Source organism: Leptidea sinapis, chromosome 1 (genome assembly GCF_905404315.1).
Source record: "Leptidea sinapis chromosome 1, ilLepSina1.1, whole genome shotgun sequence".
In the NCBI taxonomy this organism is placed as follows: domain Eukaryota; kingdom Metazoa; phylum Arthropoda; class Insecta; order Lepidoptera; family Pieridae; genus Leptidea; species Leptidea sinapis.
The window spans coordinates 13,967,012-13,991,080 of record NC_066265.1 but is presented as its reverse complement, the minus strand read 5'-3'; the positions used below and the strand labels follow the sequence as shown (position 1 = coordinate 13,991,080).

The 24,069-nt window shown below is 36.6% G+C and overlaps 1 protein-coding gene across 1 annotated transcript in view; it reads left to right on the top strand.

Moving 5' to 3' along the window:
• The window catches only part of LOC126966792 (protein unc-93 homolog A), a 28,174-nt gene extending 5,350 nt beyond the window's left edge, over window positions 1–22,824 (top strand). The window contains exons 3-7 of the mRNA XM_050811052.1: window positions 1,399–1,539; window positions 2,909–3,643; window positions 9,490–9,756; window positions 14,609–14,872; window positions 17,435–22,824. Coding sequence (XP_050667009.1) covers window positions 1,435–1,539; window positions 2,909–3,643; window positions 9,490–9,756; window positions 14,609–14,872; window positions 17,435–17,647 — 1,584 coding nt within the window. The 5' untranslated portion in view covers window positions 1,399–1,434 and the 3' untranslated portion in view covers window positions 17,648–22,824. The remainder of the gene's footprint in view (window positions 1–1,398; window positions 1,540–2,908; window positions 3,644–9,489; window positions 9,757–14,608; window positions 14,873–17,434) is intronic.
• Window positions 22,825–24,069: the final 1,245 nt, after the last annotated feature.

Sequence of the window (24,069 nt, the reverse complement as noted above, 5' to 3'; positions counted from 1 at the left end):
TTGTTGAGTAAACGTGTTATTTTAGAACAAATGATACGTTGAAAATATTTTTTTTTATTATAATTTAAATCGACACATAACCTTGTCTAGGCACTGATTCAATGAACAAAAAAAGTTTTTAATACCGTTTCGCTTCCCTGCGTGTAGAAATAACCTGGACTTATTTTGATATAACAAATAGAACGAATACTTCTTACTATAATTTAAACCGACACACTGCCTCGTCTAGGCAATGAATGAAAACAGTCTTTTATACCGTTTCGCTTCCTCGCGTACAGATATTAATTATAGAGCTAATAGTGTACTATTTATTTTAATAGAACAAATTAAACACATACTTTTGACTATAATATTACTCGACACGTAACCTTAACAGGCACCGATTCAATGAAAGAAAACAGTATTTAACACCGCTTCGCTTCCTCGCGTGCAGAAATAATATTAAACTGGTTATTTTAATAGAACAAATTATACGCATACTTTTCACAATAATTTTATTCGATATTATGCTTTCCTTATCTCCTTTATCCTTGTTAAAATTGTAGGTCGAACTGTATTCTGTACTTAAATTAATGTCTTGCAATGAGAGTGGTGTATGCACCAGTAACTGGCATTCATACCAGATTATGTACCTATTAGACCATAATTATTTTTAATGTTTTGTATGTAATGCTGTTGGTATTTCAATAAATAAATAAATACATAACCTCTACCAGGTACCGGATTCAATGAAAGAAAACAGTCTTTAAAACCGCCTCGCTTCCTCGCGTACAGAAATAACTTGCAAACTGGTTATTTTAATAGAACAAATTAAACGCATACTTTTACTAGTTATGCTTATTATGTATTGGTTAATGGTAGAGATTTTACTTTGACTCGACTTAAAGTACCAAATGGGGATCTACTCCCGATATTGATAGGACATGTTTTTCTCTTCTATATCTTTTTGTTAGTATAACTGGGCTGTTTACACACTTAGCCTCTTGATTAGGCTTTTGCACGTGTTCGTTCGTCTTCTGACTCCAACCAGCCCAGATCATCCCAGAAGTGTAGCAAGCAGTCTTTATAAATTTCTGCAGGGCTTTCTTCCGAGGTCGATGATAAAGATCGGAGGATATGCGCCCGTTATTCGCCCAAACTCCTGCACTCCATAAGCACGTGTTCTGGCGTTTCTTTTGCCTCCATGCACCCTCTGTACAAAGAGCTCTCTGTTACACCTATGATAGATAGATCCTTGATACGTATTACGTCTCATCATCGCATTCTTTGTTTGCCTGCATCCTTTTGCTTTTTCTCAAAGTGATTGGATCTAACAGTATTCTGTTAGATGGGATCTAATCACTTCTATCTTAGTTAAATCTTTACACTTGGAGTGATATTTGAAAGTGTTTTCTACAGATACGTATTAAGTGAGTCAGTTTGCCGGATGGCCGTATGGGCAGCCTACCAGACCTGACGGAGCGCTCGCGGTCGCACAGCGTACGGCCGGCGACGCGGACCATCTCAGATCCTCACCGGCATCACGCTGTGATACCCCAGGTAGCGCCATGTGTCAATCATATCTTGTATGTTTACATAATATAAGAGGATAAATAGATTTGTGAGCCTTACTTACTATAATGTAACGAAGTCTTCGGTATGATCTGATGAATAAATAGATCGGGATTAAGCTGTTTTCACGTACTAGAATCACAGGAGCGTTGCCGGCCTTTTAGACGAGTTCATGTCGTATCGTCCTGGAGACACCGCACAAAGAAGCTCATTTCACAGCTTGATGTACGTGGAAGAAAGGTGCTTGAAAACCGTAGGAGTGAGGAATGCCACACATCCTGATGGTGGAGATATTACAGTAGTTTGTATTGTGTGTGGCGTGTGCGTGCGAAGGTGGAACAGCTCTTCGAAATATTGCCCGTGATAAATGCGGTAGAAGACACACAATGTGACGTCTGTACGCAACGCCAGGTGATTTCGCTTTGTAGATACCTATAATGACAAGGACAACTTGAAGTATTGCCGCGCTCTATTTATGACGCCCTGATTGTTCGATGCCAATTTCTCTTTTTTCAAAGTTTTTCAATGACTTGAAACAGAGTACATTACCACTTTATTTTTTATTCACAAAAGAAGTAGAATAAATCTACCTGATAATACTTTCAACAGTATGTGTGGTGAAAAAGCATAATTTCCTTCATCGTCCTTTGCTATAGTAATATCTTTATGTGTTTTTATTCCCTTAATGTTCAAATAATAAAAACTTTTAAAAACAAATTAAACTATTAAAGATTTTACTATGCACTAGTTAGCATTCCGTTAAACACTTTAAAAAACTATGATAGATATTTTTTTTATGGAATAGGAGGACATACGACCGTACGGGTCACCTGGTGTTAAATGATCACCGCCGCCCACATTCTCTTGCAACACCCGAGGAATCACAAGAGCGTTGCCGGCCTTTAAGGAAGGTGTACGCGCTTTATTGGAAGGTACCCAAGTCGTATCGTCCGGGAAACACCGCACAAGGAAGCTCATTACCCAGCTTTGTAGTACGTGGAAGAAAGCTCCTTGAAAACCGCATTGTGGAGGACCGCCACACATCCAGATGGTGGGGATGATATACTAACTTGTGGCGTGTCGTGCGAAGGTGGAATTCTGCGGCAGGAATCAGTTTAAACAGCTCTTCGAAACACTCCCCGTGATAAATGCGGTAGAAGACACACAACGAAGCGACGTCTCTACGCAACGCCAAGTGATCCAGTCGTTCACAGAGCACTGGATCCCCGACAATTCGAGCTGCTACTGGGGGGTATATATAGATAGGGGTAAAATAATTATTAATTTATATTGGATTTTTTTCAGATTTCAACAAATTTATCATTTAATTACAGTTTTTAAAAATGTTATGTTACAGATACCTGTTGGCAACTTCTGTAAGAAGGAATGGTTATGGCGCAAATCGAAAACACCAACAAAGATGCCACAATTAGTCTCAAATCGAAGACGAGAGTCTGTTGCATCCTCCCTCGGTGCCACTTCTGTTCGACGGCTCATTACACGACCTCCCCAGAAACTCCCGAAACCAATCATAATACGCTTCTCGCTACTCTGTGTGGCAAGTGGGCTTTGCTCGACAGTAATATTACCTTTCACGGCTTTCGCTGGAGCAGAAGCCGGGGCGACACCACTTGCAATTATGCATGCAGTTGCTGCTATAATTGCACCGTTCTCTCCAATAGTTCTACAGAGAACTGGAACAAGAGCGGTAGTTGCAGCAGCACATGTATTAGTAGGCATTTTATTATTAGCTCATTCCATTGCAACACCTTTAGCAATCCTACTGGTCTTATACGCCTTATGCGGCTTAATGCTCTCACCAATGCAATTGGCTCTAGCTGCCTCAGCTACTTCATTTGCTCAAGCAGCTGGTGACGAATTGAAGAGGAAAGTTATGCTTAGACGAGCATTGAGAGCTCTCAAAGCAGCCCAAGATGTGGGTCTAGTTTTTGGTTCATCTATGCTTGGACTCGCGTTAATAATTTGGCCTGAAAATCTGTTACCACTGTTACAATTGCCAACTAGACTACAGAATTATTCTACTCCGGGATGGCCACCATCTGAAGACGACTTAGCAGAAGAAGATTTTGAGGTTGGTATTTGGAAGCTATAATACAACATGTTTCAGTAAGAAGAGAAAGAAAGCGATTTCTACTAAAGTATTGCACTCTCTAAAGACTCGAGTACTCTGGTAGATTTCAATACACCTAAGTCAATATTTGGATCGCTACTAAGTCCGTGTTATATATGGGGCTTCACATTATTACACTTTCATGAAAATAACACATATTAAAATTATTTTGTTGTTTAAGCTAATATTTTCATATATTATCATTAATACCAATATTTTTACATAAATTCATAATTCAAATATTTTAATTAAAATTTTTGTAGTATGAAATCACTTATTGAAAGTTAAAAACTACCACCCATTCGAAGCACTGTCAGACCTGAGACAAACTTAGCGCTATTAAAAGTATTCCTAATATATTTTTCTTCTAGTTTATATAGTCTAATATTTAGCGGCCGTTTTCAATAATCTATCTATCCTTAGTTTAACTAACTAGACGACGAAATCTATCCTTTTACGCTTACTTACATTTCAATAACCAATTGACAGATAGCATTGGATATTGGACATAACTATGGATAGATAAGTTCTTGTCATTAAACGGTGACAGCAATGTATCCGTAAGTTAAACTAAGAGTAGATAGGTTATTGAAAACGGCCGTTAAAGAGCTTACTTTAGCCTGTCACATAATATGTATATCAAATGCAAATAGCTTAAATAATCCTTAGTCCGTTAAAATATTGCGAATCAATACAAATCATATCTAATTCAGCCGCATACGAGTATATTTTGTACTTAAATACTACTAGTACTACTTATAAAGTCAGTCCGTTCATAATAATTATGTATGTGATTGATACCTTTATTTTTTTATCGTATATAGCTATCTAAGCTAGCTAAGAATAAATAATCTGCGATTCAGAGTGATACAGACACTACACATACTCGAGCGCATTATGCGGCATAACGCTCAACGTTGAGTGTTCCAACTACAGCAATGCTTCGCACATTCGAGCACTGTCAGAAGTACTGCTTTCGTGTGATACGTAGAAAAGATACCAACTCAGTGGCAGAAAATTAACGTGTGTTTTTCTATAAGTTGACATTGATCCAAATTTTATTTACTATCGGTAGGAATATTATTTAATGATGACAAAATTTTTCGTCGTAGTTTTTTAGAAATCTTGTTACGAATGCTCTAAATAAATAAAACTTAAACTAATGAAGGTACAACCATTGACTATTTAATTTATAAACCACATTGAAAATGTGAAAACAATTTCATTTTAGGATTCTAAAGTATACACAAATTTATTGAACAGTAATATACTTTTGTCAACATTGCAATGGCTTGATCGAATCATTTAATGAAGCAGATATCATAAATGTTTTCGTGGCAATGAACATATATTTTATCAAAATGAAGAAGACATCATCTTATTTTCTTATTAGATTGCTAACTTCTATGAATATTTTTTTTCAACACTGAACTTAGTACACACGCACTCTGCTGGTGCATTTTAAAACTAATTCACACACACACACACACATACTCACGCCTTGTTCCCGTCGGGGTAGGCAGAGACAATAGAATGCCATTTGCTTCTATCCTATCCTATCCTTAGGTCTGTAACCTCACGCGCTTCCTCTACATTCATTACTCTTTTCATACATGCTCGCCGGTTGCGGGTGCTTCGGACCTCTCCTTTTCTCAAAACGTCGCCAATTTGATCGACGAATGTTCTACGAGGTCTCCCGCGACCGACTTGCCCACACACACTTGCCTTATATATTTGATGCGTCATTCTTTCTTCACTCATTCGCTCCACGTGTCCAAACCATTTAAGCATTCCTTTTTCAGTCCTTGTCACAACATCCTCTTTCAAAGCACAGCGCGCTCGTATTACCGCATTCGGAATATGCTCTGCCATTGGAAAATTTCCACAAGTTGCGAATAGGTTAAATATAATTTGTAGGCAAAGAAACCTAGCAAATGTTGTATTGGCTTATAAAGTAATAAAAAAAAACAATAATTTAAATTCAATAAAAAAAAGATATCGCCCGATTCTTAGACCTACGAAATATATCATACAACAATAATCATTATATTCGATTGCCATCCTGCAACTCTATTGCGTATCTGTGGATGGAATAGAATAATATTAAAATCAGTATACAAAAATAGGTGATCATCGCAGACGGGTGAAAATTTGAAGTTGTGTATATTTTTAATGTTGAATCATAATAAAATAAAAATAAAACAAATTGTCAAAAAAATATTTAAGGGTGTGTGACCCTTATCATTTAGGGGCATGAAAAATAGATGTTAGCCGATTCAAATTCAAATTCAAATTCAAATATTTTTATTCAAAATAGGATGTGACATCACTTATTGAAAGTCAAAAACTACCACCCATTCCAAAATGAATGACTCAGACCTGAGAAGAATGGGTGCAACAAACTCAGCGGGCTTTTTTTTCATCGAATAAATATGTTTACAAAGTAATATTGTACAATTAAACTTATTATTTAATAGCCTGAGGGTGGTCACTCCATTCCCAATCTGTGATATCATTAAGAAAGTCATTTATGTTATAGTAACCTAAAGGTTAACAAAGTATGCGAGAGCAACAAAGAGGGCGAAGAATTACATATCAAACTGAAATACAGATAGATAGAAAGTAAAGCGAATCTTTTGTTACTGAAACCGATCTGATTTACATGTCGCAAACAGACAGACAAACATGGAATTAGCTAATTAATTAATACCTTAGGGTTTTTAATTTTATTTAATTATTGTTTGATTCGAATTGCTAATTATGACAGTAATTACGATAATTATGTTCACGAAGAATCCTAAACACATGATCGGATTTGGTACGACCGATCCATCGGACACGGTCTGGGGGCCTAACCCTACTCATAGTTGTAAATGTCAGTGAGGTATATTCGAATTTGACAAATAATCAAATGTCACTTTTACAATATCTCAACTACACCTTCTAGGCTGTCGTTGCTATTATCGTTTCCGTTGTAGTTGTGCTTTTATTGTAACTGTGGAATCGATTCTTGAATCTTTAGGTGTATGCTTTAGTTTAGACCTATATCGTACTTTCTAAGCCATTGCTTTTCAATTTGCACAGTGATTAATCAAAGTAAAGGTAAATGAAGACATCAGAATTAAAATAGTTGCATAGTCATAGGTCTCATCACCAAGTTCTTTTCCAAAATTAAATACTTAGGCACAACTTTATACTCTAAACTACGACAAAGCAAATTGCAAAAATACTTACTTTATTATGTTAGCACTTTATTTTTTTCTAAATATGTCAAATTGCCTCCTTCGTTTTTTTTTTGTAGAATAGGAGGACAAATGAGCGTACGGGTCACCTGGTGTTAAGTGATCACCGCCGCCCACAATCTCTTGCAGCACCAGAGAAAACACAGGACGCGCCTAAACGTCTAAACTATATATTGACTTTTGACATTTAACAGCGATATACAACAGATAATATTTAGTTTTTCAAAGTTTGCACATAATTCACTCACTCTAACAACGTAAAAAATTCACAATATTAGTCTATGGTTACGAAAAAAAAAACGTTTTTTAACTATTCTTTTGAAAAACGTTATACTTTTGTTTTGAACATTTTCGGGGATCTTGTTGTAAAAGCATATACATCGCCCCACAAAAGTTTAATTTCTTTAAATATTGCTCTCAATGATTCTTTAGGACCTAGGTTATAATTAGCGCGAATAGCCCTTTTTCAGCATAATTCTGCAGCACAAATATTGTATTAATATCGGCAACGTTGCCCCATAGCAATATACCATAGGACATAATACTATGGAAATAACTAAAGTATACTCTCAGACCTACCCGATAAGGAGTTTGGTAACAAACACCGGGACACGAGAATTTTATATATTTATAACGCAGTCGTCCTTTTCGTTACAAATTTAATTTGTGTAATTTATCCCAGAAGTGAGGGCTATCAATTTTAATATTAATTATCGTATATTGGGTGCATCAACCTTTAGAGCTTGAATTCATTGTTTGTGTTATAGTGTACACACATGGTCGGATTTGGTACGGCCGGACCATTGGACGGTTCGGTGGACGTATGTGGGTGCCGTTGTGATGTAGTCGGGCGTCGTACTCAGTAAGGTCCGTAATAATTTTTGAGCGATGGAAAATGCAACATACCATCGTACTCTACTTTTTTTTATGACAGTAAGGGACTAAACGAGCAGGACGTTTAGCTGATGGTAATTGATACATCCTGCCCATAACAATGCAGTGCGGCTCGGGATTCTTGAAAAACCCAATAACTCTGAGCGGCAATACAAGTGCGCTCGTCACATAAGATGTTAAGTCTCATTTTCCCAGTAATTTCACTAGCTACGGCGCCCTTCAGACCGAAACACAGTAATGCGTACACAATACTGCTTCACGGCAGAAATAGGCGCCGCTCGCAAAATCGACAACGAACGAAACCTACGATAGTACTCCGAATATATCGCTTCTACCCTAGTCTAACAAATGTTCGAATTCCATAATGTTTATCGTAACCATAGACTAATATTTTGATTTTTTTACAATTTTAGAGTGAATGAATTATGTGCAAACCTTGAAAAACTAAATATTATTTATGTCACTGTTAAGTGTCAATAGTCATAACAAAGTTTAGACTTTTAGGCGCCTTAATTCAATTTGTTTTGGATTGGCGTTTAAAATTATAGAGAAGGAATATGTCAAATGGCCTATTTGACATACTTATTTTAAAAAAAATAAGTGCTAATACAAAAAAGGTAAATATTTTTACAATTTGCTTTGTCGTAGTTTAGAGTATAATGTTGTGCCTAAGTACTTAATTTTTTTAGAATGTCTCAGTCGTGCATTTTAATTGAGCACAAGGTCTTAGCGATGAGACCCAACCCTGTTCAACAACTCAAAAATCGATTCCAAAGTCACAATAAAAGCACAACTACAACGGAAACGATAATAGCAACGACAGCCTAGAAGGTGTAGTTGAGATATTGTAAAAGTGACATTTGATTATTTGTCAAATTCGAATATACCTCACTGACATTTACAACTATGAGTAGGGTTAGGCCCCCAGACCGTGTCCGATGGATCGGTCGTACCAAATCCGATCATGTGTTTAGGATTCTTCGTGAACATAATTATCGTAATTACTGTCATAATTAGCAATTCGAATCAAACAATAATTAAATAAAATTAAAAACCCTAAGGTATTAATTAATTAGCTAATTCCATGTTTGTCTGTCTGTTTGCGACATGTAAATCAGATCGGTTTCAGTAACAAAAGATTCGCTTTACTTTCTATCTATCTGTACCTCAGTTTGATATGTAATTCTTCGCCCTCTTTGTTGCTCTCGCATACTTTGTATGTATGTAGTATGCACTAGTATATTGTAAAACTGCGGTATAAATATTATAAATTATGAAAATTTAATTTACATTCACAAAAATCATCCCCCTTAATAGTGATTTTCATTATTGTAGCTTGTAACTTATTCTAGTGGGCTTCATAAGATACATAATAGCTTTAAGGGTAAATAATACACTTTTATAATAAAGTCCCAGTCGCTGCTCAGGCATTATCTATAAATAAATTTAAATATATCTTTTTTTAAATGGCTGATTATGATTCTTTAGTAGCAAAAGCAATGGCAGTACCTACATACATTATTCTATATTTTCTTTATAAGTGCGCGGAAAAGATTGCTGAGAGAGTTTCTTGCGCCATTTCGTCTCTCTCAGAGCACGATCTATTTCCGAAGTGGTGGTACGTAGTGTTGTAACTGACATCTAATCAATCACGAATGATTTAAATTGCAGGAAATGACATGTGGCGCGTCAGGATGTCCAGATATTCAATCATTAGTCGGCATATCTTTAAGTGCTGAAGGTCGAACAGTGGTTGTGGTATTGTGGGCCATATTGTCCTTTGCTGCTGCAGCTCTGGCAGTGTATGGGGCAGCTTCAATACCATCTCCCCCACCCGATGCTCGGTCAATTTACAAGGACCCACGAGCCTATCTGAGTTTCCCAATGGGGTTATTTATTGGACTGCAACAAGGATTTATATACACATCTTACATTAAGGTAAGGTTATAGTGTAATTGTTTTTTTTTAATTATATGGAAGAGGAGTACAAACGAGCGTACGGCTCACCTGATGCTAAGTGATCACCGCCACCCACATTTCTTTGCAACACCAGAGGAATTACAGCGAACAGGCCGTTGCCGACCTTTTAGAAAGTATACGCGCTTTTCTTGAAGGTTTCGTATCGACCCGGAAACGCAACACAAGGAAGCTCATTCCACAGCTTGGTTGTACGTGGGAGAAAGTTCCTTGAAAACTGCACCTAACTGCTTTAATTTTTTTTAAGTTTGGGAACACTCCTGAGTTATCTCGTTGTATATGAATGGCACCACATATTATTTATTTTATCTTTTGTGATTAACTTTTCTTCCCTCACGCTTCTGGAGTTATATTTATTTCTCATAGAAACTTTCATAATGTCATTAAAATAAAAATCTATTGCTAATTGGTATTTAGTTCTTAAATCAACAGGTCTGCAAATTTTGAATATAATCTAATAATAAACTATACTAAAATCCACTCCGAGCAGGAAGTAGCTTCTGCTTTTGAGATTTTTTTTCTGACACTCCTGTTTTTATCACAAGCACTCTTGCCTCCTCCACCAGTGTTGCTGAGTCACTTCTTTTGGAAAATGTTAAATTGAATGTAAACAAAATTTCATAATTAATCATCATTCATTAATAATCAAAATTCAGTGTTGTTAGCCCAGCAGAAATAATTAAAACATTCAAATCTTTAGAAATGAAAAAAAACTGCTGATATATGGGGCATATCTGTAAACATAATAAGTTCCGTTATGACGTCATAGCACCATATCTAGCAATAGTTTTTAATAGCTGTATTGAACATGGCGTGCTTCCTGACCTTCTGAAATATAGTAAAATTACACCAATATTTAAATCGGGACTCACTTCTTAGTAAAATTTTTGTAAAAATATTTTAAGCCAAATGCTTATTCACTTTAACTCGTATAAGTTACTTCATATAAAACAATTTGGCTTTAATAGGGGACGCTCGACTACGGATGCAGGCGTTGAACTCATAAGAATATTTTTGAAGCCTGGGAGGAATCACAGAACGCACTTGGTATCTTCTGTGATTTATATAAGGCTTTTGATTATATTCAACATTCAACGCTGGTCAGAAAGCTATGTCATCATTATTAAATATTTAAATAATAAGATTTAGAGGGTCGATGCGAATGGAAGGATATCTCCTGGGACACCTCTCGGTATGGAGGTACCAAAAGGCTCTATTCTTGGACCCTTCCTCTTCCTAATTTATATATCTACCTAACCCACACAAGGTGGTATTGTATGCGGATGACACTTCACTCATAATCAAAGTGAAAAGAAGCCAAGTTTTATATGACGAAGTAAACAATGCTCTATCTGACATCGTGTACTGGTTTAGCGCCAATAACTTATTGTTAAATAGTCATAAAACCAAAAATATTAAATTTACCGTGCCAAATGTCAAAAATGTAGATGCTAATATTTTATTAAATGGAGAGGTGGTAAAACCAATGGAATCTGCTGTATTTATTGGCATTACTCTTGATTCCAAATTGCAATGGGGCACTCATATTGAAGGATTGGTGAATAGGCTTACTTCTGCAGCATATGCGGTTAAAAAAATAGACAGTTAACTGACATATATACCGCGCGACTAGTATTAATTTGAGTTATTTTCATAGTATTATTATGGGGCAAGAAGGCTTTTCGCGCTATTTATAACCTATGTCCTAAAGAATCATTAAGAGAAAAATTTAAGGAAATAAACATTTTGACTGTTGTTTCTCAATATATTCTTGATTTATTTATTTATTTATTTTTATTTATTTATTTGTTTTCAAGACTTACATCTAGCTTTACAGGATTATTCCTAATGCGCTAGTGTAACATTCATCTTATAAAAATAAATTAACATTTAAAATGAGCATACACTAAAGAATAACATACATAACTTAGTTAATTATATACACTTAATCTTATATTATAAAATTAATACTAAAGAACCTTATCCAATAATTATTATGCATAACTATCATAACATATAGCCCACATTGCAATCCTTGTGAATTCACTGAGAGAACAACAAAACAGGTCGATCCGCTCGGACACAATGTTGAGAGTTCCAAAGGCGCGCCAGCGGCGCCTTCTCGACCAGGTTGGTGCGCCCGCGTGGCAACGCCAGCAGTGACGGCCTGCGCCTGCGCCACACGTACCGGTCCGGCACTCGAAGATAAACCTGCCCTAATACGTCCGCATTAAATAACTTGCCTCTTATAATTTTAAAAATATATAGAACAAGCGCTAATTCCCTTCTAGACCTTATCTCATTGTATCCGACCGTACCCAAAACAAATAGTGTAGGGTACATTAATGGGTAAAATGGGTAAACCCCATAAAGCCTCATGTACAGGAATCTAACAAATTTGTTTTGCACCCGCTCCAATATAAGACTGTATTTAGCCTCATGTGGAGCCCAAATGACTGCGTTACTTTCTAGTTGACTTCTTACCAACGCGTTGTATAATGCTGTAATAGCACTTATGTTAGTGAAACCACTAACGGTACGAAGCAAGAAACCCAAATTTCTGTAAGTTTTCTTACAACAATGTATAATATGATCACGAAACGAAAGCTCAGTGTTAAACCTGACTCCTAAGTCTCTGACTTCTAAAACTCTCGACATTGGTATCCTCTCCATATTATAATTATAATAAATAGGGGCCCGTAATTTAGAGAAAGTGATGACTGAACATTTTGAGCTATTAAACTGTAATAGGTTGTCCTGGCTCCATGTCACCACTCTATCTATATCCTCTTGCAGCTTCACACAGTCATTTTCGGCATTCACAGTCAAAGAGAGCTTGAGGTCGTCCGTAAATAACAAGCATTTAGCATCCTGGACCACCTGCGGTAGATCGTTTATCATTAAAATAAACTGCAAGGGCCCTAGGTTGCTGCCCTGACTGACACCTGACCTTGTGAAATATGGTTCAGACTTTCGGCCTTTATATTCCACATATTGCTGCCTATCTCTCATATAACTCGCAAAAAAGTTAAGTAAATGTGGAGTGAACCCGACTGATGCTAACTTTTTGAGCAATACATCGTTATCGACTAAATCAAAGGCTTTTCGAAAATCAAAGTATGCTGCATCAGCCTGTCCCCCACCGTCCACTGCTGGAAATATATGAGACATATAGCTGAGAAGATTGCTGGTAGTGCTTCTCGAAGGCCTAAATCCAAGCTGAGACTCTGATAGTTGCGCACTAACTTGATATAAATACTACTATGAATGGCGGATTCTAATACTTTCGCTGCAGTTGACAACACTGCAACTGGCCTGTACCCCTCAACCTGTTTTCCAACCCCACCTTTCGGCACTGGGACGACTCGGGTCACTTTCCACTTCTCGGGAAACACAGCTGCCTTCAGGCACAGATTGTATGATAATGTTCTATATCTTCATAAGCACATTGAGGAATTTGCTAGGACCTGTGACATTCATATTGTTAACACTAGGAACAAACATAAACTTGTTATGCCTACTACTCGGTTAAGTCGAGTTAGTAAATCTTTTAATGGGCGATGTATATGCTTCTACAATATGATCCCAGAAAATGTACACAATAAATGTGTTATGAAATTTAAAAGAATTGTTAAAAAACGTTTGTGTGGGAAAGGTTACTATAGCATAAACGATTTTCTATATATAGTTTTTGACGTTCAATAAGTGAATAATAAATTTTGAATAAAAATATTTGAATTTGAAAAGTATTTTAGTTGAATTAGCTATTTTTAATAGATGTCAATTTATAGCGATATAGCATCTGGAATAGTAGAAGTTCATGAAATTGACAATTCAGCGTGATAGTACAAATATAACTTTTTAAGTATAGTAAATAAATAAATCTAATACAAAAATACGAATAACTATCTAATTTTGTTTTATTTCCATATTAATCGAATGACAACTACAAGTTACTACCTAAAACCAATACATATATGTAATTTAATAATATACATGCATAAGACGTTTAAAACATAAAAATATTAGTCATTTTCGTACGAGAAAATAAAGTGGAAACATTAACTTTTTTGCGCACTGTATATTGCATAAACGACTACGTACACTACGCTACGGATGTAGAAGTGGTAGAGGAACGTGTGCAGCAATTGTGTGCAAAATGACAGCATTACAATTAAATTAAGAACCTCATAGTGAAAAATGATCGCATACATCTGATTTAAAATACAGCAGTTTATATACACCAAACAGACTAAACCACGAAAGATAAATGTTTTAATTGGTATAGTTGCAATCAATCAATCAATCAAATTCTTTATTTGCGTACAAACATGGTATGTAACGATGGTACAATCTTACAGTTTCACATGCTTTAACTAGGCATGCAAATTAATTTAATACAGTAAATGGTATACGAGTGGAACATCGCACATCAGGATGCGCCCTGTCAGCGGTTGCGCTGGCGCGTGCATAAATAATTAAGCACATAACAAAATTAGATGGTGTCTGCATGTCAGTAGCAATAAAATATTAATTAACATAATAATAAAAAAGAAGATGCAGGAAGAATTTCCGTAGTTAGTTGTACTACAATACACCATATTTGCGTGTCGTTTCACGTGGGTTCACATTTTACTGGATCAAATACTGGGTCATCATACTGGTGTCTAAAACTATAAACTTCTACAACCTTTTTATTTAGATTTCTATGGTGTGGAACGAGAACTCCATAACACGAATGTTTTCGCGTCTCTCATTTTGTTGGTGTTGGAGGTTGTTCTACGTTTGTTAGAATTTTGTCTATAATTGACAGTGGTACGGGGTTTGCATCGGTGGTTGGAGCGAGGCGTGGCGAGCATTGTGCGGTGCAGGAGCGCTACAAGCGATTGCTGCCGTGACGCTGAGCATGGCAGCCGCACGAGGCCGGAGGGGCGCCCTGGCGGCCGGCGGCGCCGCAGCACACGCCTCGCTCCTGCTCGCTCTGCTGCGCTGGCGGGCTGCAAGAACTGACCTCGCCTTGCCAACTGTTGCTGCGTCTGCTTGGGGAGCCTGTGCCGCTCTTTGGGATGTCTTGCAGGTTTGTGGGGATTTGGTATATACCAGCTTGGTTATCAGACAGTCTCTCAAAGTAGATTTTAGAAAAAAATATTGAGACTGTTCATTGTCAGTACATTTGTTAAAAATTTTCATTAATATAACACTAGAGATAAGGGATTGCTTGTAACTAATTCTAGTAGGCTTCATAAGATATGTTAAGTTTATATAATAGCTTTTAGGGTAAATGTATAAAATATACTTTTATAATAAAGTCCCAGCCACTGTTCAGGCATTATCTATAAACAAATTTAAATGTTTTATTAAAAACTGTCGTAAATCCTACTACTCCACAGCTGAATATCTAGGTGATCCGACAGCCTGGGACTAAATTATGATTATTTTATAGCAATAGCAATGACAATACAATATTGTATATTTTACTAAAAAGAGCGCAAAAAATGATGCTGGGAGAGTTAGAAATATATTAGAAATGCCATCAAAAATAATTCTAAAGGAATCAATTTTGAGAAAATAAATGCGTTTTATGCCTTTATTGAGATATTGCTTTCATGTTCGGCTATGTATCAATCGTTATTTCTTGATTGAGTAACAATTGATGCCGTGACTTAAGCTCCTCACACTCCAAGACCTATCACTTATAAAGGTGATGATTATTTTCCACCACTTAAAAGCTATTGAATGCAAGAAAGTATTTGAGTAGAGCTTACACCGGCTATGTAAATAAACGCTATTAATGCCTATAAATTGCTTAAGCACCTACACCTCTAAAGGGATTGAAAATATTAGCGCGTAAGTCTGCACACGTAGAGGGCACAAGTGCTCTACTTTTGAAGTTTCAATCGGCGTTAGGTGCAGACTCCTCGCAGGCCACGCATGGGTTCTCCTCGTTCTATCCAATGGTTAGGAAAATGGCTATCGAGCCATCGCCTTACATTGACACGAAAATGGGCGGGACATGCGTATTGCAAATGGTTTATTTTGTTATGAATTGCCGGGTAGCCAAAGGCATTTCTTAGAGAAGGTCAAAAAATTTTCGCAAGCATTTAGCTTGCTCGGTAAAAAATGTGGTCCGACTAAATTGTCGTCAATTATTTCCATCCACACATTGACCGAAAAACGGCGTTTTATATTTGACACAATTTAACATAAATTATAATAATAATAAAATAACATACATAAATACATATAAACATCCATGACTCGGAAAACACATCCATATTCATTATATAAATGTTTGCACCTACCTTTTGGAGGTGTTTCACATGTCGAGGCTCGAGTTAAACAGGTTCTATTGTAATTGTATAATACTCTGGTACATTTTTTTTTCTGACTGATCAATCAGTCTTTGAATTGACATATGTTTCCACGCATAAAAGTGGACCTACTCTACATTAATTAACCGTTTAGAAAACGTTCAGAGAAGGTTTTTGCGGCATCTATGCTTCCGCACTGGTCAATGCTATGACTCTTTCGAATATATTAATCTTTGCAAAAGGCACCACCTGCTTCTTTTTGAAATAAGGCGCGAAATCGCTGATTTAATATTTCTCATGAAGATTGCCTCTGGTTTTATTGACTGCCCCGAACATTTATGCTTAGACTCAGAACCCCGTCTAGGCCGCTTAGGTTCAACCCACTTTTATATCTTCTTCTTACTAGTACCAACTATCGACAAAATACATCCTTATCTTTGGCGAGCAAGTAATAATTTTAATAATTTATCTAGGGATAATATAAACCATCTTTTTCAGACTTACTTTATGTCAGCCACGAGCATGTTAAGCCGGCGTTTCTTTAATCAGTATTTAGGTTTATGTTAAAAGTAGTTATGTAATGACATATAATGACATGACATAACACAGAATCTTTTGTTGAGTTTTAATATTGTAATTATTTTAAATTGTGCATTGTATTTTATTTGCATACTTTAGTGTTTATTCGTATTGTTGAATATAATTATTCTCGCACAACGGGGAGACCTATAATTGGCTCACAGTTATGTAAATTATTATAAGATAGCTAATAGCTGTTGGTCTTCCTAATAAGTAATAGTTATTTATGCATCCGTTAGTGTGATAATAGTATCACATGAGTGTTCTAATACCTAATTACTCGTATCAACAGGTGCATACAAGACTTTGTCTACACCCGTAATATGAATTTTCTGTAAAAAATTCTGAAACTGTTAGCTTACTGCTAACATTAAAAAAGGCAGTCTAGTAACCATTACATAATCTAAACGAGTATTGTAATGTTGTACTGAATTTCATTACAACACTCGTTTGGATGTAATGGTTATTAGGACATTGCGTGTTTTAATGTTGGCAATAAGCTAACTGTTTTAGAATCTTTATAGAAAATTCTTATTACGGGTGTAGATAAAGTCTTGTATGCACCTGTTGATACGAGTAATTAGGAATTAGAACACTCATGTGATACTATTATCACACTAACGGTTGCATAAATAACTATTACTTATTAGGAAGACCAACAGCTATTAGCTATCTTATAATAATTTGCATAACTGTGAGCCAAGATTTAAGGCATGGGTGTAGATAAATAAATAAAAATCTTTTCTCAGGTTGGTCTGTGTGTGGGAGGAGCAGGATGGCGTGGGCCGTGGTCGCTCACACTAGCGGCCCGCCACGCTGGTGTAGCGCTTGCGTGTGGGGCCAGGCAATGCCTGTGTGTACGAACACAACTGGCAGTTCTAGCGTTAGCGCTTGTGGCAGGGTTGGCATCGCACACAGTGCTAGAGCTCAAGATGAGGCGAGATCAACGTCATCGCACCTAGCGAAGGAGCGGCCCTAGCGCCGACATCGATATATCTAATCACGTTACTTCAGAAATGTAGGTTTACGATAAGTAACCATATTTAAGTAATGTCGGAAACACTGAATAATTGTGAAACAATAATTTTAAGATGTACTGTAATTAATAAATTAAGGCGCTTCGGTCAACCGAATTAATTAACAGACAAATTAAATATAGATTGAAATAGTATAATCGTGGATTTACCACATACCTAGTATAATCTATGGATTATACTGACTAAGGATTATGACCTAATGAAAATAATCTAATATGGCGCAGATTATCATTCCTTTTCATTCACACTCTATTGCTACATAAATATTCTATTTAATATTATAATTTTTTTTAAAGGTATAATTTATCATAATATCATTCCTGATCACATTTTTCCTGACTAAATGATCTGGAGGCACAATGGTATTTCCTCTTTAGAACTTTGTAGTTGGGATCCTTTGTGCCCAGTGCCGCAACCCAGATTCTTATGTTTTATATATTTAAGACCTGGTAACTACCGGTATATGTCGTCATCACAAGATCTAATAAAGATGGCATGTGTCTGTCCATGTTTGGGAAACGCGTAGGTGACTCAAACGATTGGGACAGATCATATGCCAATTGGAAACTGAAGTGGCAGTGGGTAGGGCACATATTTCTACGGACCCTTGCCGACCACTGGCATGGGGCAAAAAAGTCCTCGAATGGCGACCACGTACCCGAAGACGGAGTGTTGGTAGGCCCCCCACAAGATGGACCGATGATCTAATCAAGATCGCCGGAATACGTTGGATGAAGGCAGCGTGGAACCGATGGTCGTGGAGATCTTTGGGGGAGGCCTTTGAACAGCAGTGGACGTCTTCCGGCTGATGATCATGGTACGCCAATGTAATTTTATGCACGGATCACCCTGCATAATACGTGGTGCGCGACCAAAGTCACCCAAGCCTGCGATTTCAGTGGACGGGATCTGTGCAAACCTTCGTTAATGGCCGTTTGAACGCAGCCCATGAGATGATCCATTTCTGCGTGCTATGAGACCTGTAGACACAGGTGTAGATGCGGGCGTGGTCCTCAAAATCTACGTGCAGCCTGAGAGTAGACAGGTCCCTACTCTGAAAACGTTGGTTCTCGACATTAACCTATTGGAAACATAGCTATGTTTGTTGAAGAAGCTTCTTCATGCCGGTTTTCTGTGGAAGTGTGATTATAATTCAGCAGATTCTGGCCCGTTCGGGATGCAGTCACAGGACGGCAGCGTGACACTCTCGTATCGCCCTTAGTCGCCTATCTCCTGGGGCTACCCTATTCTTTATACGCCCGGGGTAAACACATTTTGCATATTGTTATAAATCATCGTACAAGCCGCCAATTTAGATTATTTTATGGCAAATAACCTCTATTGACCCAATATTCAGTAAAAGGGCGTTGTTAAGTAGTAAATCGGTAAATGTATTATTACTAAATAGAATAAGGACTTCTTAAGTATCTTGTACATAATATTCCAACGCCTTTCTTTCTGAACTAACAATGTTTCTTAAAATAAGTTGATATCAATATTTATGTGTTAAAGCAAAACGTAAGATTTATATACTGTATTTTGAGTAAGGTTATATTGCCTCTACTGTCCCGCACAGGGTTTCTATAATTGTGCTGTGAATGTTTAGTGATACTTATCCCTAGATAATTTTAAGATCCCTTTTATAGCATATCTGTGGATATTATGCAAGAGTTGTGAATTCACCATTATAATCGATGTAAGTTTACTGTATACCTACTGCATCGCTGTCATAAACTTGTTTTGTACATCTATAATATTTCGTTATATTCATTATTATTAATTTAATTGAAATAATCAAGATATTACCGATGAATTTAATACTTACCTACCTTATTGACTACCACTACTACTTTCATGAGAAGTTTTAAGTGTTGCTTAGTATTGAGTTTTAATACTATTTATTTATGTAGGTACATTGGAAAACCCAGTAAGTAAGTTGATGTAATTTATTAGTTGTAAGGTACGATAATGTAATTCCGTGATTATCTTTTTTTGACTAGGTTTTTCATATATTTGTATGAGAAGTTGTACAATGACTGTGACTGTGAATTATATGGAACTGCACTCAAATAATTTAACTTGACGTAGGTAACTTAGTTAAGCTAGCGAGACCGAAATATTTTCTCACATAAACGTCACAAAAAATGTTGTGATTAAATCTGGGTAGTTGTATCAAATCAAATCAAATCAAAAATATTTTATTTCGCAGGTAAATTGAAATTACACTTGAAATATAAGTATCATTTTTTCATACAGCTCATTCAGAAGGCAGATTTCCTTAGAGAATCACTAGTTACGGTGCCCTTCAGACCGAAAAATAGCTTACTTACATTACTGCTTCACGGCAGAAATAGGCGCCGTTGTGGTACCCATAATCTAGCCGGCATTCTGTTCAAAGGAGCCTCCCACGTCAAACGAACTTCTTGAATCTGTCATACTGCCAACTGTAAGCTAATACCGTTATATAATTTTGGTACCCTAGTAGTACCAAGACTACGTATACACGTACTTTTGAAATTTTATCCATAAGACTGTTCGTAGAATAAAAACATATTAAACATACCAACCAGGAGGCTCCTTTGAAAAGGATGCCGGCTAGATTATGTACCACAGCGGCGCCTATTTCTGCCGTGAAGCAGTAATATATAAGCAATACTTTGCTTCGGTCTAAAGGGCGCCGTATATATTGAAATTACTGGGCGAATGAGACTAAATATCTTATGTCTCAAGGTGACGAGCGCAATTGTAGTTCCGCTCTGAATTTTTGGGATTTTTAAGAATCCTGCGGCACTGCATTGTAATGGGCAGAGCGTATTCATTACCATCAGCTGAACGTTCTACTCGTCTCGCCCCTTATTGTTATAAAAAAAAACTCTATTCAAATTTCAATTGAAAATACCACCCACTTCGACGGTTGTTACACATGAGAACCTCGTATAATTTATACATCTAAATAGAGTCTCTTACTGTTATTAACTAATAAAAACAGATAAAAAAAACACTCGTGATTGGCACTTTGTGTTAGTGTGCGTGAATTGCTCAAAGTAGAGTTTAGTTCTAAGCTCTACATATTTTTCGACGTTTTCACAGCTGTCTGATGATTGAGCTAGGATTTCCATATCACTGTCACTATCACTAGAACTGGAGAGTATTGCCATTGCCAAATCCATTAGGTACGAAATAAATCTACAGCAAACCAGCTAAATATTTTTACTCGTGATCTACAGATGCAATCTTAAGTCTGAGGAAAGTCTAAGATTACGATTTTTGCTTCTTGATCGAAAGGTTAAAACGAAAGATATGTTATTGACACGCTCAAACTGTCATTTTCGAACAGAGTTAATCTGTAATCTATGATCCCCAAAGATATATTGATTTTAAATATTACAATTTTGATCCATGGTTTGTTTATTGGAACACTTAACTAAAGACTTGGATTATATTTTTGATCGAAAATCCGAAGATCAAAGATTAGATTGATTATTAATTTCGGCCGATAGTCTATACTCTATCTACACGTGTAAATGATCTAAGATTACCAGTACATCGACGTTGTTGTGCACACTTTTACAAATAATCAATTTTACTGTGGAAAATGATATAATATGAATGCAATTTTGTATTTTCCAAACTATTTTCATACTACATAGGTAATATGGCTACACATATGTCTTTTTTAATGAAAATAAGGGACGAGACGAGCAGGACGTTCAGTTGATGGTAATTGATGCGCCCTGCCCATTATAATGCAGTGCCGTTCAAGATTCTTGAAAAACCCCAAAAATTCTGGGCGGTACTATAACTGCGCTCGTCTCCTTGTGACATAAGATGTTAAGTCTCATTTGCCCAGTAATTTCACTAGCTACGGCGTCTTTTAGACTGAAACACAGTAATGCTTACACATTACTGCTTTTTCGGCAGAAATAGACGCCGTTGTGGTACCCATAATCTAGCCGGCATCCTGTGCAAAGTGACAGGCTCCCACTGGTAAAAAAGTGTATGTAGTATAGATTTTATGTAATTAGTTTAAGAAGTGTTTTGTTAAATTTAATTGTGTATACTTTTATTATTCTTGCAGTTCTAATATTCTTATAAAATAATCGATATTACTTGTACGTGTTTATCAATTTCTAAATTTATAAGAAGAACCTTCAATCTAAATGTTAAGTGTTTTTGCTTAAATAAAGGATTGGTCTAAACTCTAAAGTCTAAACTAAATACCGCACTACCTAAGAACAACTACGTCTGCGGTATCTAGTTGGAGCACAGCGGAGAACAATCCTTAATCTAAGGTTTTCTGTTATTATCAGCTGTTACTCAAAATTATTGTAATTTTAGCTGATGCTTATGTAATTAAATTTTATTAGATGTTAATTATTAACTATAATAAAAACAATAGATTTACAATGTTTAAAATAGAAAAAAAAACATAAATTAAATTATACCTGTCAGGCTGAAACCTATAGAGCGCACTAAAACTTTATTTACGTAAAACTTGTCTGAGTATAAGGTTAGCATAATCTTTGATTTCGTTTTTATCACTGACCTCTACTATACCACTGGACTGGCGGCTGTCAAAAGTCCTTTTGTGCCTGTTTGATATTCGCCATTTTTGCGCTGTTGGCCATGTAGTGAGAGTCTGCGGTACTAAAACTAGCGACGACAACCTAAGCAAACATCAATAGATGGTGGGAAACTATTTACAAAAATAACTGTGCACTTTATTACGTTGATTCTTGAAGTATAAATAACACGGAAACGAACGAAATTAATGAAAAATGCAAAAATACTTCAGACGTATGTACGTTCCTTCGCAGCCATTTGTACTATACGTCAAAATTAGTTCTCTGAACGCTCGCGAGTGGCGCTTCAAATAGGCACAAAAAATTTGTAGTCAAACATATGGAACAACCTGTCCAGTGGTATTTATGCAGGTGGTTTTTATAGTCATTTGACAGCTGAAATTATTATGTGCTTAAGTTAAGACAGCCCAATGCAAAAGTCAAGTTCGCGTTTTATCACACTGAGCTAAGTTTTATGTAAGTAAAGTGTAAGCAAAGTCTTAGTACGCATTATAAATCTTAGGCTGATTCGCACCTGGTGTATATAATTGTATAGATCATTATAAGAGATTTGTATTGAAATATAGAAAAATCTGTTACCTGTTTTTTTTAAAATGGCTTCTTATTTAAGTCGTTCCTCCATAGGGCGGTTTTCAAGGAACTTTCTTCCACGTTCTACAAAGCTGTGGAATGAGCTTCCTTGGGCGGTGTTTCCGGGGCGATACGACATGGTAACCCTAAAAAAAAGCACGTACCCTAAAGGCCGGCAACGCTCCTGTGATTCCTCTGGTGTTGCAAGAGAATGTGGGTGGCGGTGATCACTTAATACCAAGTACGCTCGTGTGTCCTCTTTTTACATACAATTTTTTTATCTGCGATTATATCCAAATTTAAAATCAGAAATGCCAGGTTATGTCAACTTTGGAAGCGTTGTGAAACAGGGAGATCCATTATCATCTTAACTGTTCAACTGGGTGAAACTGTTGCGACAGCAAAAGCGAAGTCACTTTGCAGACATAGTTACTAATTGTAGAAAACACAACTCTAGCATTTGGTCAAATCACTAGATTTGTTTTCAATTTTAGAACTTGGTAACCTAATGCAATATAGCATTCATTTGTCATTTGTTTTTGTGAGTTGGCGGCAAATCTAAAACTCTTGTTACACGTGAAAATGAACCTAACGCGAGAAAATTTTCGCTCATGATTTATTATGACTTTCGTTGTGGGCTTAGTCAACCACAAAGCTGTGATAGGCTGCGATTAGCATTTCTTAATGAAGCCCCATCTCGTACCACTATTTACAATTGGTTTAACGAGTTTAAGCGTGGACGTAGCATTAAGCAATCTCAATGATGATCCGCGTGAGGGACGTCCTTTAACAGCGACTACTGAAGATAACATCAGTGCTCTGCGACGCATGATAGAGGAACATTAGAGAGTGACCTATCAGCAGATACGGGCAAGCCTAGGCATTGGTATGAGTCAAGTTCAAAAATATTACACGAACATTTAGGCGTCAGGAAACTTTGTACCAGATGGATTCCCAATACTTTAACCGACGACCAGAAACACCTTCGCATGAACTGGTGTCGCCAAATGTTAGATAAGTTCCACGGCGGTGACTCAAATGCTGTATTTGACATTGTCACAGGTGATGAAAGCTGGATATATTGCGATATATACGAACCCGAAACCAAAAGTCAATCAGATCAGTGGGTGTTTCCTTTCGAGAATCGGCCAACTAAGGTAAAGAAAGGATGAAGATGAATGCCTCATTCTTTGG